Genomic DNA, 17,340 nt, shown 5'->3' on the forward strand with positions numbered 1-17,340 from the left:
CATACAGTGTTACATGCATTGGTAACATATCTAAATCCAACTGTAAATTATTTTTCATTAGACCTGTCGCTCCTTCTACTATTGGAACTGCTTCCTCTGCAATTCATACAGTGTTGCATGCATTGGTAACATATCTAAATCCAACTGTAAATTATTTTTCATTAGACCTGTCGCTCCTTCTACTATTGGAACTGCTCCCTCTGCAATTCATACAGTGTTGCATGCATTGGTAACATATCTAAATCCAACTGTAAATTCTTTTTCATTAGACCTGTCGCTCCTTCTACTACTGGAACTGCCAGAGTATCTTTCTTCCCCATTGCTCTCCTTTCTGACAGCAGATTCTGATACAAGTGTCTCTCTGTACTTAAGACACTATAATCACTAGGTGTACCAATTTCAATAATCAATGCAACTTTTGTTCTTTTTTCATGGACTACTATATCAGTTTTTAATCACCAACATTTTGAACTGCTGATAATGGGTGATCTTGTGATATAAGCTTCATCGTTGTCTATAATGCTTTGTGTTCAAGCTTTCAATGCCTCTCAGCTACTTCTATATTGTAGTGCTTTCACAATCTCCACTGCAACAGTCTTGCCACACTATTGTGGCTTTCAGTATGCAATCCCTCTGCCATGAGTGTATCACATCCAGCAACAAGATGTGCAGCTGTTTTGCAGGTCCTTTTTTATAGACCCTGCATTAGTTTGTTTCACTCACATGTTCAATGGACTTTGAAAACCAATGTGTACATAGTCCACTACTCTGGCCCACCATCATTAGCCTTTCATCTTTCATTAACCATTCCTGCGCCAAATCTTGATAAACATGAAGATGTACTTGCCTCCATATTAATGGATTTTCCAGTTTTCTTTCCTTCTCATCTAATCACTTTCCTTAATTTTTTTTGGCACATTCGGTTGCAGTCTTGTTCTAGTTTGATTTCCATTCCCACACCACACCAAAATGCTTATGCTGAACTAAGCAAGGTTGTCATCTTAGACTTCCTTTTCTCATGTTTTAAAACATTCGCTTTGTTTGGATCTGATGAGGTCAGCCGTCTTGTTTGGAGTCCTACGACTGCAGATCTGTAAATGTAATCAGTTTCAAGGAGGCCCATACCTCCTTCAGAGTGTGGAATACATAATCTTGGTATTCACTAATTTTTAGACATCACATGACAAGTGTGAAACATTTCTCTTATTTTCCTCTCCAACTGATCAAATACTTTTTTGGGGCCAGTCAATCACCCCCAAAACTGTAAGTAAGTACAAACTATTTACAGCTTGGACCTTATTTCTAAATGTCAGGGCAATTTTCAGTATTAATTTTAGTCTTCTAATGTATTCTTTACTGAGTTTTATTCACGTTTGTTCACGTTTTATTCATATATTAATTTATTTTACATTTATTAACCGGGAATGTCTGACTGGACACAGATCCTTTTTCAGCACAGGCCTGGGGAGAAAAGCTCCACATACAACATTATTCAGAATATGTTATACACATTGTTTAATATTAAAATACTGATTTAAACATTAACAAATTCCTTGGCAGTAGACAAGTTGGGGAACATCATTAGGTATTACTGCTTATCTCAGAAGTCAAGTTGCAAAACGTGAGCCATATGAGCTTTAGCTGAGTATTACATTTTATATGCTGTAGTTTCAGTATAAAGACAGTTAACATAAATTATGACTTAATGCCCAGCTCATAGGGAATCAAAGTTTGAAAAGGAATTGGATGACTTGGTTAGTAGATTTTGAAGAAGTAGTTAAAGGCGGGGAGGTAAGGAGGAGGAGGAGGGACAGCGTTAGAAGGACTGTCGAGGAAGAGAGTGGTGATTGGATTTGAATGGTAGGTGATGGTGGAGAGGAAAATTAGAGAGAAAAAAACAAGGGTTTTAAAAGTTATCTGGGGTTATCGCAGTTACAGAGATGAGAATTTAGCAGATGTGATTTTAGGGCTGATTTGAAGGAGGCAGAGGAAGTTAAGGTTATGACATGGGGGGGAAGTCTGTTCCATTGTTTAGCAATTATATTGCTGTAGAGGGATTCACCTGCAGAGTTATTGGCTTTAGATACTTGTAGTAGAGGTCTGTGTTAGGATCTAAGGACTCTTGTGTTGCTGCAAGGGTGTAGTATGTTTTGAAGGGATGGTATTTTGACTAGGGAGTAAAGCATGTTATGGGCTAGTGTGAGTTGATTATATTTATTTTTACTTCTTTATTTGACATTTGTTGACCGGGTTGGTCCATCTGGGCTGAGGCCCTTTTTCAGTGGAGACCCGGGGAGAAAAGCTCCAAAGTTACAAAATATATACAAGCTCCAAGCAGGGTTGCCACCTTTTCAAATGTACAAAGTGGGACATTTTTGGTATAGACGTCAGAGTTTGCAGGCTGAAACATACCCACGGCCAGTACAAAGGACAAAACTTCACTTTTTTGCCTAAATAAAAGCTTATTCTTGTAGCATTTTAGTTGCTTATTCTGTTTCTTGTAACATTTAGGTGTTTCAGATGCAGAATAACTGTTTTATACAACTTTTACATAAAATATAGGAAATCATTTTGTCCTAAAATTTCAGGACATTTACCCTTTTTACAAATTCTTTGCAGGACACAACTGTCCAAAGAGGGACTGTCCCTCACAAAGTGGGACAGGCGGTAACCCTAGCTCCAAGAATAAAGACATTTGCTAGTACACAAAAAAAATACATAACAATGTAAAATGAGTATACAATGATAATACTGATTACAGATTATATACAGTGTTGGCTAGCTATGTATATTAAGGTAGGTAGTCCAGGAGAAATTGAATTTAAAGTAAAGAGAAAATAAGCTAGTAAGGAAGCACAAAGTAGTATATAGTCTTTCCTCCCTTTCTGTCTCAGATTATTTTCTTGGTGGTGTAGCTTTCCTGTTTTAAAATTGTTTTTTTCCCTCACTTATCAAGACCAAATGCCATTCTTATATCATCTGAGAATGTTTTAACCATTTGTAGTTGTGCTTTCAATTCCTTATCTGATGACCAATACAGTTTTAAAGTTATCCACAAAAATTAAATGAGAAGTCTTTAAACAGGATTGGTTTCTGGGATCCAAATTGTGACCACAGCCCAATTTGTTTAGTAAACAGCTTAATGGGTTAAGGGCAAGACAAAACAGCAGAAGTGACAGGAATCACTCTGGAACATCCCCCTTTGAATTTTTATCGCTGGGACAATAGTTTGCCCTTTGTCATAGCTTAACTGCAAAGTGGTTTACCATTGTTTCATGATCACTGTAATTTAACTGATCAATGCAGGGTGTATCTTAAACATCTATAAGTACATGAATGTGGAATGATGTCAAATGCTTTTTTGTAATCTATCCATGTCATATTTAAATTCTCCCCTTTTTTTCCACTTCTCTAGCATGGCATTATTAAACAACAAATGATGCTTTTTCTCCATACAACTTTCTTTTGTTACCCTTAACTCTATCTGCATCAATTCCAGTATACAGCTTATCGGGAGGCAAGTTATTGGTCTACAGTTTTTAGGAAAAGTTTAATTTTTCCTCTTGTTAACCAATTTGGTGCATATTTGGGATGCACATATAGGAAATTCTTACTCAGGGCTAAATCTTTTATTTTATTTTATTTTACATTTGTTGACTGGGATAGACTGAATGGATACATGGCCATTTTCAGCAGAGGCCCAGGGAGAAAAGCTCCAAAGCTAGCTACAAAAGCAAGCATAACATAATACAAATTAAACACAATTTACAGACTCTGGTGCGCAGTACAAGTTATACAATCTCACAAACTTATGATATGGCTTAACAAATTAAAACACAAATAAGTTTCAGTTAAAAATAGTATTGGTACACAAGTATAATTAAAGATTTAGTCAAGCTTGGCGCAAGGACATAACCACTAAGAGTTGAAATACTACTTGAGAGTTTTCTTGAATTGAGATAGGGTAGTCACTAGGGTAATGTCAGCAGGCAGTGAGTTTCAAGTTTTGTCAGAGTTTGGCGAACAGGGAAGTCACCGGCTGAATTGTTGGATTTGATAGTTTGTACTACCAGTCTATTAGATGAGCGAAGTGGTCGGAGGTTGGAGTGGGGGTAGATAATGTTTTAAAGTGCAGGTGTATTTTCAGGTTGGTTAAGTACTTTATGAACTACTATAAGTTGGTTATACTGAATTAGTCTGTGTAGTTCTAGCCATCCAAGAGACTGCGGTGGTGGTGCTGCGGTAGCGTTGTCGCCTCACAGTTAGACGTTGCCCATTCGATTCTCAGTTAGAGCGTCTTCTGTGTGGTGACATGCGTGAATGGGCATTCCTTTGTTGAAGGTTGTGCATTAGGCCTGGCAAGCCAGCATGTAAAAATCTACTACCAATCATTAGCAGACTGGAGTTCCGCTGTGGCGACCCCTAACCGGGAAAAGCCGAAAGACACAAAAAGTTCTAGCCATCCAAGATTATTTAGGTTTTTACAGTGATGTGTTCTGTAGGGCAGGCCAGTGACAGATCTAGCTATGTGATTATAGCAGCTAGAGAGTTTAAGTTCAGTTTTGTTTAAGTTGGTAAGTAAAGTGGAGGCATTGAAAAGGGTAGAGAGTAGATGGGAGCAGGCCATGGCAGTTCTAGCAGGTGGGGTTAGAAATGGCTTAATCCTATATAGTGAGCCAAGTTTTTATTAATGGTTTTGATAGTTTTATTGTCAAATTTAAGATTGTTGTCTACGATAACACCTAGGAGTTTCGTGTAGACATCTGGGGAGATTATGGTGCCATTATTAGACTTAATGAAGAAGGATAACAACGGGGACTTTTGAGTGGGGGAGAAAAGTAGTAGCTTTGTTTTGTTGGGATTCAGAATCAGACAATGATCATAAAGCCAACTTTCAACCAAGTTAAAAGTACTCTGAGTTATTGTCTGCAAATCTGGCTGGGAGGTGGCAGAGCAGATCAATGTGGAGTCGTCCGTGTATTGAATGCAGTTTACTTTTGGGATGACAGTGTGAAGGCCATTAATGAAAATGGAAAACAGAAGAGGTCCCAGGATAGACCCCTGGGGGCTACTTTGTCTAACAATGTTAATATTTTTAACCAGAAGTTATGTACTGAATCATTTAGGAGCTTTTCTTAATGTTATCTCAATTTCTCTGGCTGTTACCTCATTCCGTTTCATACTCTCCACATTAGAGCTCCTTACTCTTTATTTTAATTCTTCTATCAATTCAGCATCTGTGCTATGTTCAAAAAGATCATCATAAATAGTTCTCCAAAATGTACATCTCTCTTTTTTTGGTGGTGTTTCTATTTCTTTTGCTTTGTTTCCTAATTCTCTATAAAATCTTTTTGGATTATCCATAAGTTGCTTATTTTGTACTGTTCCTTTATATTTATCTGCATACCCTCTAAGTTTTTTTCTATTTGTGCTGATATTTTTAGTTTATTATTGGAAATAGTATATGATAAATCGTGATCTGTATGATACTGTGCATTTCTTTTATCATGTGTATCTAAGCATTTTTGATTATCCGCTACCTTTTCCATATGTTATGTTTTTGATGACCTGCTCCCTTTTCCATATGTTATGTTTTTGATGACCTGCTCCCTTTTCCATATGTTATGTTTTTGATGACCTGCTCCCTTTTCTATATTTTTGTAAGAGGGATACAGTTTTCTCTATTCGAAACTTCCGTCGTGTAATTTTACTTGCTGCCTTCCTTCCCTTTGTTACTCTGTTGCCTTCCTTCCCTTTGTTACTCTGTTGCCTTCCTTCCCTTTGTTACTCTGTTGCCTTCCTTCCCTTTGTTACTCTGTTGCCTTCCTTTCCTTTGTTACTCTGTTGCCTTCCTTTCCTTTGTTACTCTGTTGCCTTCCTTTCCTTTGTTACTCTGTTGCCTTCCTTTCCTTTGTTACTCTGTTGCCTTCCTTTCCTTTGTTACTCTGTTGCCTTCCTTTCCTTTGTTACTCTGTTGCTTTCCTTCCCTTTGTTACTCTGTTGCTTTCCTTCCCTTTGTTACTCTGTGTTTTGCCCTTTTCTACATTTTTGTAAGAAGGATACAGTTTTCTCTATTCGAAACTTCCGTCGTGTAATTTTACTTGCTGCCTTCCTTCCCTTTGTTACTCTGTTGCCTTCCTTCCCTTTGTTACTCTGTTGCCTTCCTTTCCTTTGTTACTCTGTTGCCTTCCTTTCCTTTGTTACTCTGTTGCCTTCCTTTCCTTTGTTACTCTGTTGCCTTCCTTTCCTTTGTTACTCTGTTGCCTTCCTTTCCTTTGTTACTCTGTTGCCTTCCTTCCCTTTGTTACTCTGTTGCCTTCCTTCCCTTTGTTACTCTGTTGCTTTCCTTTCCTTTGTTACTCTGTGTTTTGCCCTTTTCTATATTTTTGTAAGAGGGATACAGTTTTCTCTATTCGAAACTTCCGTTGTGTAATTTTACTTGCTGCCTTCCTTCCCTTTGTTACTCTGTTGCCTTCCTTCCCTTTGTTACTCTGTTGCCTTCCTTTCCTTTGTTACTCTGTTGCCTTCCTTTCCTTTGTTACTCTGTTGCCTTCCTTTCCTTTGTTACTCTGTGTTTTGCCCTTTTCTATATTTTTGTAAGAGGGATACAGTTTTCTCTATTTGAAACTTCCGTTGTGTAATTTTACTTGCTGCCTTCCTTCCCTTTGTTACTCTGTTGCCTTCCTTCCCTTTGTTACTCTGTTGCTTTCCTTTCCTTTGTTACTCTGTGTTTTGCCCTTTTCTATATTTTTGTAAGAGGGATACAGTTTCCTCTATTCGAAACTTCCATTGTGTAATTTTACTTGCTGCCTTCCTTCCCTTTGTTACTCTGTTGCCTTCCTTCCCTTTGTTACTCTGTTGCCTTCCTTCCCTTTGTTACTCTGTTGCCTTCCTTTCCTTTGTTACTCTGTTGCTTTCCTTCCCTTTGTTACTCTGTGTTTTGCCCTTTTCTATATTTTTGTAAGAGGGATACAGTTTTCTCTATTCGAAACTTCCGTCGTGTAATTTTACTTGCTGCCTTCCTTCCCTTTGTTACTCTGTTGCCTTCCTTCCGTTTGTTACTCTGTGTTTTGCCCTTTTCTATATTTTTGTAAGAGGGATACAGTTTCCTCTATTCGAAACTTCCGTCGTGTAATTTTACTTGCTGCCTTCCTTCCCTTTGTTACTCTGTTGCCTTCCTTCCCTTTGTTACTCTGTTGCCTTCCTTTCCTTTGTTACTCTGTTGCCTTCCTTTCCTTTGTTACTCTGTTGCTTTCCTTCCCTTTGTTACTCTGTGTTTTGCCCTTTTCTATATTTTTGTAAGAGGGATACAGTTTTCTCTATTCGAAACTTCCGTTGTGTAATTTTACTTGCTGCCTTCCTTCCCTTTGTTACTCTGTGTTTTGTGGTAACACTTCATCTGTTACTTGTTTAGCTGTGCAGAACATTATTTCTGTTGTATGAATTTCTCTTAATAGTCCTGATTATTGTGTTTGTCTGTTTTGTCAGTCTTCTAACATTTGGAGTCATATTTACTTTCTCTAATCCGTTTCTTTCATCTGTCTTAATATGTCTATCCATCTGTATTAACTCAAGTCGGTATTCCCTTAAATCATTTTCTTCTTTATTGAAAGCTTTGTCTTTGCTCTCTGTTTCCTGTGAGTAATCTACTGAAAGTTCCAGAAAATCTTTCTATGACATTTCTTCTTGAGATGCACCCTGCTACACAAGCTAGTCCTTCATGTGAGACCCCTTTGGCCCATCACAGCATCCACAACATTACCTGCATCGGAGTTGCCACTATTTATTGTTCTTTCCCTTGCTGCGCACCCTCAACTGAACTTTTGTACCTATGGAAGGCTCCACAGAATCATCACGTTGCAAATCTTCTTCAGATGCCTCCTGCTCCACCTTTTACTCAATGTGGGAAGCTGTAATTCCATCAAGCTGCGACATTGCACGGATTGTGCATGCTAAATCCTTTATTTTGCAGATGATCCATAACTTCAATTTGTTTGTTTAATTTCTGCTGTACTAGTCCTTATTTCTGCATTCCCCCTTTGTTTTTTTATCCTTTTTGTATTGTGAAATGTTCCACATCAGGTGCCTTTGCTGTATTTTTCTTTAAATATCTTTAGATGTGCTTTTTTTGTATTGATTAGTTTAGCTTTCTCCTTTGCATACATATTGCACTATACCAAATTTATTTTTCTTTCTCAAGTGTGTGTGTGTGTGTGTGTGTTTCTTTAAAGTCCAATGCACTTTTTATATGGAATGGCCCAAAGTGAATTTCTGACATTTGTGGGAGGTTCAAGGAGTTTTCTGAGGTTTGAGGAAGAGTCTGTATGACAGAAGTGACGCATTACGCAAAGGAGCAAAATAAGCTTAGTAAAAATAGTCTCAAGGATAATGTCATAACAGAAACATATTCCTAAAGGAATCAACACAACCTGAAAGGGTAGTACTTCAGAAAAAGACCTGTACAAGAACAGAATATAAATACACAGAGAAGACAACCAATTTCAACAGGAGTATTTTTTAGAGTGGCGGATGCAGGGAACAGCCATCAATAGTAGTTCATAAGCCAGAAAAGTCTGACATAACTCAAAATGTATGAAACAGACAGAAATATATCGTTATGGTACAGAACAAAGGGTCTTAGTTACTTGGACCCCGAACTTATCCACTATATGGCAAAACAGGAAACAGGCAGATTCTGTGAATAAACTGGAACCTATCTGTCATCACAGTCTCTTTCTATTTACTGGATTAACCTGTGAGTTAGGAACATGATATAACCTGTTCTGCTAACTTCTTTAATTAACTCAGTTTATAATTTAATCAGGAGAAAATGTCATGTACTTTGTATATGCTAACTGTGCTTAGGACTAGAAAATAAAAGTTACAGTTACAGAGCTACATTGTTACTGTTTCTGCACAGGCTAGCTCTCGCATTATTAGATCCATAAGAAGAGCTACATTATACAACAAACCCCCATTAAATATTCAAAAACGTGCAGGCTGATTGGTCAGCATGCACGTTGTAAATCAGAGTGATAGTAATGGAAAAAGGTCCAGTCACCCGGACTTTTTCCATTACTATAACTCTTTTTTTCACACTGTTTTGCTATATTAAACTCCTTTAACATAGCAAGACAGTTTGTAAAAAGCAACGGAGATCTTGCTTTCTCTGTTGCTTTTTTCAAAACTGTCTCGCTATGTTAAATGGGTTTAACATACCGAGATAGCTTTAAAAAAAGCAATGGAGATTCTCCGTTGCTTTTTTTAAAGCTGTCTCGCTATGTTAAATCCATTTAACATAGCGAAAATAGTTTGTAAAAAGCAACGGAGATCTTGCTTTCTCCGTTGCTTCCACCCACAGTTCTGATGTACTGCGTAGGCATGCGCAGTAACATCAGAACTGCCGCAGAATACCAGACAGCTGCGAAAGGACAGCAAGGAGGCATTATACAATGCCATTATTTAAGAAAAGTAATTATTTTTTTTCTTAAATAATGTCATTATATAATAGCAATAACCCACTTCTGGGTGTGGGTAATGCTGGATTTACCCACGGTTGGCTGTTTGGTCACTCGGGCTTCACCCTCGTGACCAAACCACACCAACCGTGGGTAAATCCAGCATTACCCACACCCAGGCGTGGTATTGCTATATTGTTACTGTTTCTGCACAGGCTAGCTCTTACATGATTAGATCCATAGGAAGAGCTACATTGTTACTGTTTCTGCACAGGCTAGCTCTTACATGATTAGATCCATAGGAAGAGCTACATTGTTACTGTTTCTGCACAGGCTAGCTCTTACATGATTAGATCCATAGGAAGAGCTACATTGTTACTGTTTCTGCACAGGCTAGCTCTCGCATGATTAGATCCATAGGAGACACTGCCAGACACTGCATCTGAACAGAGAGTTTCTAGCAAAAGTAGTCTGTTATTATTCACTCAACAGTGCAGCAGAACATACCTCTTCACCACCTCTGATTCTGCAGAACATCCCTGATGTTGCTTCATGTTTTTGTCCTGTCCCTCATGAAATGTTTGGTTTTCTGGTAGATTACCAAGGATTGCAGTCAATTGCTAATACCATACATTACAGTTTCATACTTGTCTTAGTGCTCTAAACATGCATGCTGATTAAAAATCTGCTGCTGTAATTACTTTTTAAATGCATTAGAGTGATTTAAAAGATTGTCCCTGATTTTGGGCCCATCATCATCATCAATCCCCGTTTTCGACATTGGATCAGGTGTCATGTCACTTGTCGCCATCTCTCCCTATTCAATGCTACTCTCCTAACTTCTTTGACATTCATGGTTGACTGTTGCAGGTCTTCTCTCAAACATCCAACCACCTCATTGCCAGACACACTCATTTCCTCTTGCCTTCTACCTGTCTGTCCCAAATACTTTTCACCAGATTGCCTTCTGCCTTTCTGCACCCACAATCTGCTCTCTTTGACCTTTTCTGCAACAGGAGCTACTTTGGGTTCTGCTGGTATGAACTTAGTTTTTGATCTGTCCCACAGCGTGCATCCTACCACCCATCTCAGGCACTTCATCTCCATCACCTATGGCTTCCTCAACTGCTCAAGTTTCTGTACCATAACAGTACTACTGATTCTAACTTTGACCTCCTCATACAGTCTTTCCTTCTCCTCAACCTCCACTCCCAACACCCGATAACTGTTAACCTGTTCCAATATTTTCTTTTCTATCTTAATTCTCATCTGCTTCTGATTTTCCCCACTTGCTGCCATTACATCCTGTCTTACCTGTAGTTTCATCTCATCTGCATTCAGTTTTGCATTCTATTACCATACCCCTTGATGAAATTCTTGCTCAGAGTTTGCCTGTAATGCCACATCATCTGCATACAGCAACTTTGTTGAGCTGACTTCTCTGACCTGTTTGCTAATGTAGTCCCTCAGTGGTATGAACAGCAATGGGCTCAGAGCTGAACTCTGATGCTCACCCACTCCCGCTGGGAACCCCTCTGTGAGACTGAACATTGTTCGTATATGAGTCGTTGGGTCCTTGTACATAGCTTGAACTAATTCTACCAATGTTTCTGGGTCTTCATGCCACCACAGGACTGCCCAAGTCAGCTTTCTTGGGATCTTGTCATATGCTTTCTCCAACTTTAGGAATGTCCAGTTGGACTCCTCCTTCTCAAGTATCTGTCTCACTGCAAACATTGGGCCAGTTGTGCTGCATCCTGATCTGAATCTGAACTACTCATCTCCCATCACACTTTCTACTACTATGCATATTTATCAACCACCCTCTCCAGAACTTTCATGCAGTGTGACAGGAATTTGATACCTCTGCACTGCCCATTTATCTTTGTCCAGATTTTTTTTTTATTTTAACATATATACAGAATATACAATGGAAAAAAATAAGATATTAAAATTAAAAAAATAACATAAAAACAGTAATACACTCTTGCCAAATACCTAACATATCTTCACTATCTATCACTATTATATTTGATAATAGTTGTTCTAATTTAGGTTCACAGGTAGGTACTAGGCTATCTGCCCGAAGGCATTTATAAGCCTAGCCAGAATGTGCTGGCTTTCGTCGCCTCCTTAGATTAGTTCCCTGTGCCTCTGTCCAGCACAGCCATTGAAGTGATCCCTGGGGTAAACTTTCTGTTTCCCATCCACTTGTCAAGGTTTCTCTTGAAGAGGGTTAGCAAGGAGCTCTGCCTAATGTAGATTGGAATCTTGTTCCAGAGCATGGGAAGCCTCTGGGACAGGAATCTATCCCTCCAGCATGTCCTATTTATTGTTGTGGTGAGGTTTAGATCCCTGGAGCGTGTGGCTCGAGAGGATATGGCTTTCTTTAGGTGGAGCATGTCCATCAATTCTGGGTTGGACATGGCCTTGTATGTCAGGCAGAGATCACCTCTGAGTAGGCGGTATGCAACCGAGTACAGCTGGAATTTCTTCAGTCGAGCTGCATAGGGCACCTACTTGAGACCAGTGATCCTCTTGGTGAGGAACTTCTGTGGTCTTTCCAGTTGTTGCAGGTGTCTTGTAAGGTACATCCCAAATGGGGCATTGTACTCTATGATGGGTCTGATGAGTGATGCATAGAGGGGCCCAATGACCTCTTTCGATCAGGATGCAAACCCTTTTGTGGTTAGGTGGGCCACATAGAAGGATTTTCTAACCACTTTGGCAATGTGATTATCAAAGGAGAGGTTACTATCTACTTTGGTCCCCAGATCCCTTATTACGTCTTCCGTATTTAGGGGGCTGCCACCTATGTAGTTTGTGGGTACTTTGTTTTTTCCAAAGGGGATGACTATGCACTTTTTGACATTTAGCTTGAGACCATGGTTTTGACACCAGGTATCAGTCTCAGTGAGACCCTTTTGGAGGATGTCTGTGTCAGCCGGAGAGTCAATTACAGCCCCTAGTTTGCAGTTGTCTGTGAACTTGGTGAGCCATAGCCTCCTGTGCTTGCCTGTACCTCTGAGACATATATGACGAATGGGGGGGGGGGGTCCTAGGACTGAGCCCTGGGGAATGCCACTTGTAACAGGTTTAGAGTCAGACCTAGCTCCTGCAACTCTTACCATGTGGGTTCTGTCCGTGAGCCAGTTGGCAACCCATCTCGTGACGTAGGGGTTTATGTTCAGGCTGGTGAGCTTGTCTATAATACCTGAGTGGGGAATATTGTCGAAGGCCTTTGCGAGGTCTAGGTAGGCTGTGTGGACCACCTTTCCCTCATCTATAGCCTTGATAACTGTCTCAAAGAAGTCCACCAGGTTTAGGAGGCATGATCTACCCTCAACAAAGCCGAACTGGGTTGGGTCCAGTGTTTGGAGGTTTCCAATGTCTCTGTTAATGAGATCCATGATGATGCACTCCATAGCTTTGCAGACCAAGCTAGTCAGGCTTATAGGGCGATAGTTCCCAGGGTCCATTGTGGCTCCACCTTTGTGGAGCAGAATAACAGTTGCTGTGTGCCACTCTGTGGGCACATAGCCTGTGGAGAGGCTGAGTTTGAACAGTGTGTTTAGGTGAGGGGTTAGTTCATCTTTGAGCTCGTGTAGGACACAGCCTGGGACACCATCCAGTCCCATTGATGCTGTGTTTTTGGGTTTGGAAAGGGCTGTTTTAACCTGAGTGTCTGTGATTTCAGCAGCACTACATTCTTCTGGTATATTTATGGGCCCTTTTGGGGGTGGGGGGTGGGGTGAAATTTGCACTGAACCTGTCTGCCAGGATGTTGGCTATATCGGTAGGTTCGGTTTATTTTGTGCCATTCTGCACTAACTCTGAGCAGATCTGAGAATTGCCACTTAGATTCTTGACATAGCTAAAGAATGCCTTGTGGTTATCTTTGGAGTCCATGGCAAGTTTTCCTTTGCAGCTAGCCTTAGATGATTTTATGACGGAACGTAGTTTGTTCCAATAATTAGTTTTACAGAATGTTCACATTCCTCAATTTTAGTGTATCTTTTTTATTCTTACAAAAAAAATAGTGGCCATTTTGAGAAAATCACTAAACAAAGGTTCTGAATTTGACTTCTGTTTTTTGGTTATAACTTTCCTTGCAAGTACACGTAGACCACACAACATTTTGTGCAGAATTCTTGAGTAAAGAAACTGAGAGGTGTGCAACAGACCCCCTTCCCCATTACATGATAAAAAATAACTGTCTCACCCATGGGAACTAGGATACTTGGTCATATGTAAAACAACCAAATACTGCCATTAGCTGATGGACACTGTGGGCCCTGATAAGTATTTGGTCACTTTCCACCTGAGATTAAGTGACCTCTTGCAGTGGATTATCTGATGCAGAGGACCACATGGGAGATCTCCTTCCGAGGAGTTGGAGGGAAACTAAATTTATCCATATTTTGTCTCTGGCTGCACTTTTTCTGTATGACAATGTTATTTGACTGCTCACTTGGATCACACTAATATATTTTCCTAATGGAGCCATTCCAAAAGATCTTTCCATGCTAATAAAAGGGCATTTTTGTGATAGCCAACAGCGTTACAATTTTTTTTTTTTTTTTTTTGTATCTTGGTCCCAGGGACCAAGTCTTTTTTTCCATTAAAGTAGGAAAGCCTTGTGGATTCAGTATTTATTTTAAAAAACTGTGTGTCTCTCCTTAATTAGTTTATTTTTTTAGTAAATCATAAACTATACTTTAGCACTTGGAAAAGTACAATGTAAATGTAAAGGAGCTAAGTAACTATTACTTTTAGTTCAATCCATAACAAATCAGTAATACCTGGCTTGAAATTAAGAAGGCAATGTACAAAAACTGCATTGATATATGCCTCCCGGTATCCCTTTCTATCTCTTCAGACAAAAACTAACAAGTTGTATTAGCCTTCACCATCTCAGTATGTAAAATAATTTCTTGATGGTGTATATCTTAATATATCTTTGAAGATGTTACTAAGCAATCTGGAATGACAAATGGTATAAATTACTTTACTTGGCCTTGCAGCTCTTACCTGGATAGTAAAACTGATATCAACAGGATGAGGTTCTCCGTCCTCACCAATGTAGCTTCCTTGCATCAGGTTGGATTTCAGCACAAGCTGTTGAAGGAATGCCACTGCTAACATGGCTAAATCTCCAGCCATGGCACACAAAGTCAACATATAAAGCAGAAAGTATCTCATGTTAACAGCGCCAATGCAGTTGTTGACCCAAACACAGTGGTGATCGAAGCGATGAATACATCTGTTACACAGTCCTGTATCAAACATGCAGAATGAGTTATTTCCAGATGTTTCTAAAGTTACTTCTTTGTTCAGCACCATCAATGATTTAGATATTCGTTAAATGCTTAGTTTTAAGGATTATCATTAAGTTATCATACCTTAATAAATAAATAAAATCTAAAGAGCATCAAATTATAGCATTTATTATAAAGATGAAGATGCATTCTGGCACATGTTTTACCTTTTTAAATGAATGGAAAACCAATTACTGGAAACAGCAAGTGGGTATGCCCTCCTAGTGGGACAGAGGAGTGCACTGATGCGATAAGCCACTGAAGAAAGGATTAAAATAACACCACTGTTCATGGACTCGTACCAAATATAGAGCATAGTTGCATTACACCATGTCAAAAATGGAGAATGCATGAGGCTGTACGCCTCTGTAAGGTAGCAATATAATGCACTGTTTAAGCACACTGGACTGAAAAGCTTAGTATGATGGTTGCATAATCATTATCATCAACCTGCATACTGTTTCAATATAATCGATATTCTACATTTTTGTACTTTGACACTAACTGGATACTTCTGACTTGGTGTATACGCATTTTCCAGATAAACAATTCTACCCTTATAGTTTAACATGAAAAGTCTAGTTGTGTACACTTACCATAAATGTAGATGTTCGAGTGTATTCACTGTTGCAGTACTCACACTTTGGTTATCCTGCCAAGGGTAGCCCTCAGTCGGCCCAAATACCAGAGGCTTAGTATTTCTGCATTGGTTGCTGTCGCTCCAGGACTGATGTCAGGTCATCAGTGGTATAAAAACAGGCAGCCAATGCCATTACATCAGTTTTTCTTGCCCCAAATGTCAGAAGCCCCCAAAAGGGAGCTAAGTTATGGTGGAGTAACATCACCAGTAGAAAGCAAATACCAATAGCTCTGTAAGGGTGAGGAAGACAGAGAGACAAAGAGGCAAGGGGGCTGGAGGGTGGAAAACCAGGACTGCAACAGTGAATACACTCGAACATCTACATTTATAGTAAGTGTACACAACTGTACTATGGTCTTCATGTTTCACTGTTGCAGTCATCACACTTGGGTTGATTCTCAAAGCTGAGGATCAGGTGGAGGCAGTCAAGAAGAGTTGGGGCTGGCTAGAATGCCCTGCAGGACTGCGGTTTCAAAGCCTGCCCTGGATTTTGAAAATATAGGCAGGTGGTAATGCTTGGTGAAAGTATGAACAGAACTCCATTTTGCAGCTTCCAGGATGTCCCTGGTAGGGACCCCTTTAAGAAAGGCTGTAGAGGTTGACATTGCCCTAGTTGAATGTGTTCTGACCCCCCAGTGGGGTGGTTTCCCATGGTGTTTGTAACAGAAATGGATGCAGTGTGCTATCCATTTCGAGATGGTTTGTTTAGATATGGCTTTGCCCTCTGCCCCCAGTGCAAAGCTGACTAGTAACTTGTCAGATTTCCTAAAGGGCTTAGTCCTATCCAGGTAGAATCTGAGATATCTGTGCACATTCAAAGAGTGCAGGATCCTTTCACCCATATTTTGAGGTTTAGGGAAAAAGGTGGTCAAATGAATAGATTGGTTGAGAGCCACACTGGACACCACCTTAGGCATGAAAGTTGGGTTAGTCTTGAGGGAGACCCTGTCAGCATGAAAAATGATGACAGGTTCCACAGCCATAAGTGCTTGTAACTCAGATACTCTTCTAGCTGAAGTGAAGGCCAGAAGCAAGGCTGTTTTCCAAGAGAAGAATTTTACCTCTACTAAAGCTGCAGGCTCAAAGGGGGAAGCGTGAGCTTTTCCAACACAAAGTTAAGGTCCCAAGCAGGAGTAGGGGCTCTCCTTGGTGGCCTTAAGTTGTTAGCCCCTCTCAGGAATTGTTTGATGAAAGGGTGTGAGAAGAGAGGTGGCTCAGTGCTGTAATGTGCATAAATGGCAGAGGCATGGATTTTAATGGAAAAGTATAGGCCCCTGTGGAGTAGTTCTACTAGGTAATCCAGAATGAGAGGTAAGGAGGGGCTGTGCTGGGTCAGCTCCTTTAGTCTGGCTCCAGGTACAATACCTTTTCCACTTCTCAGCATACGATTTTCTAGTACTGGGTCATCTGGCTTCACATATGACATCCGGGACTTGATTGCTTAGGGCGGCCACTGGAGGAAAAGTCAAGGAATAAGCCAGGCTGCAAGGTTCAGTGTCTGCAAGAACTCTCCTGCCTGCTGAGTCAGGAGAGTTGGAATCTGGGGTAAGTGCCATGGGGACAGACTGCGCAGTACCAGTGTTGGGGTGGCCAGTCTGGGGCAATCAAGATTGCCCTTGGTCTTTCCTCCCTTATTTTGAGTAATACTCTGGTCAGAAGAGGTAGATGGGGAAATGCATAGATTGAGAGGTTTGCCCACTGGAAGGATAGGGCATCCACTTTCCAGGCCTTGCTGTGAGGTTTCCTGGTGCAGAATTTGTTGAGCTGGTGGTTGTAGGGGGAGACAAATAGGTCAACCTTTGGGGTACACCATTTTTGGGTCACAAGGTTGAAAGTGTTGTGGTTTAATTGCCACTCGTGTGGGTCTAAGAGATTTCTGCTTAAGTTGTCTGCCAGAGAGTTTTGGTTGCTTGGCAGGAATTGA

At 40.1% G+C, this 17,340-nt stretch overlaps 1 protein-coding gene across 5 annotated transcripts in view; it reads right to left on the reverse strand.

Annotated features, from left to right (window-relative positions):
* Nucleotides 1-17,340, reverse strand: part of ZDHHC4 (zinc finger DHHC-type palmitoyltransferase 4) — a 193,010-nt gene that overhangs the window by 16,816 nt on the left and 158,854 nt on the right. For all 5 annotated transcript variants that reach the window (XM_044075752.1, XM_044075750.1, XM_044075753.1 and 2 more), the window contains one exon: nucleotides 14,490-14,734. In XM_044075752.1, coding sequence (XP_043931687.1) covers nucleotides 14,490-14,734 — 245 coding nt within the window. The remainder of the gene's footprint in view (nucleotides 1-14,489; nucleotides 14,735-17,340) is intronic.

The sequence above is a fragment of the Protopterus annectens genome, chromosome 6.part1 (genome assembly GCF_019279795.1).
Source record: "Protopterus annectens isolate FY-2018-M chromosome 6.part1, PAN1.0, whole genome shotgun sequence".
NCBI lineage: Eukaryota > Metazoa > Chordata > Ceratodontiformes > Protopteridae > Protopterus > Protopterus annectens.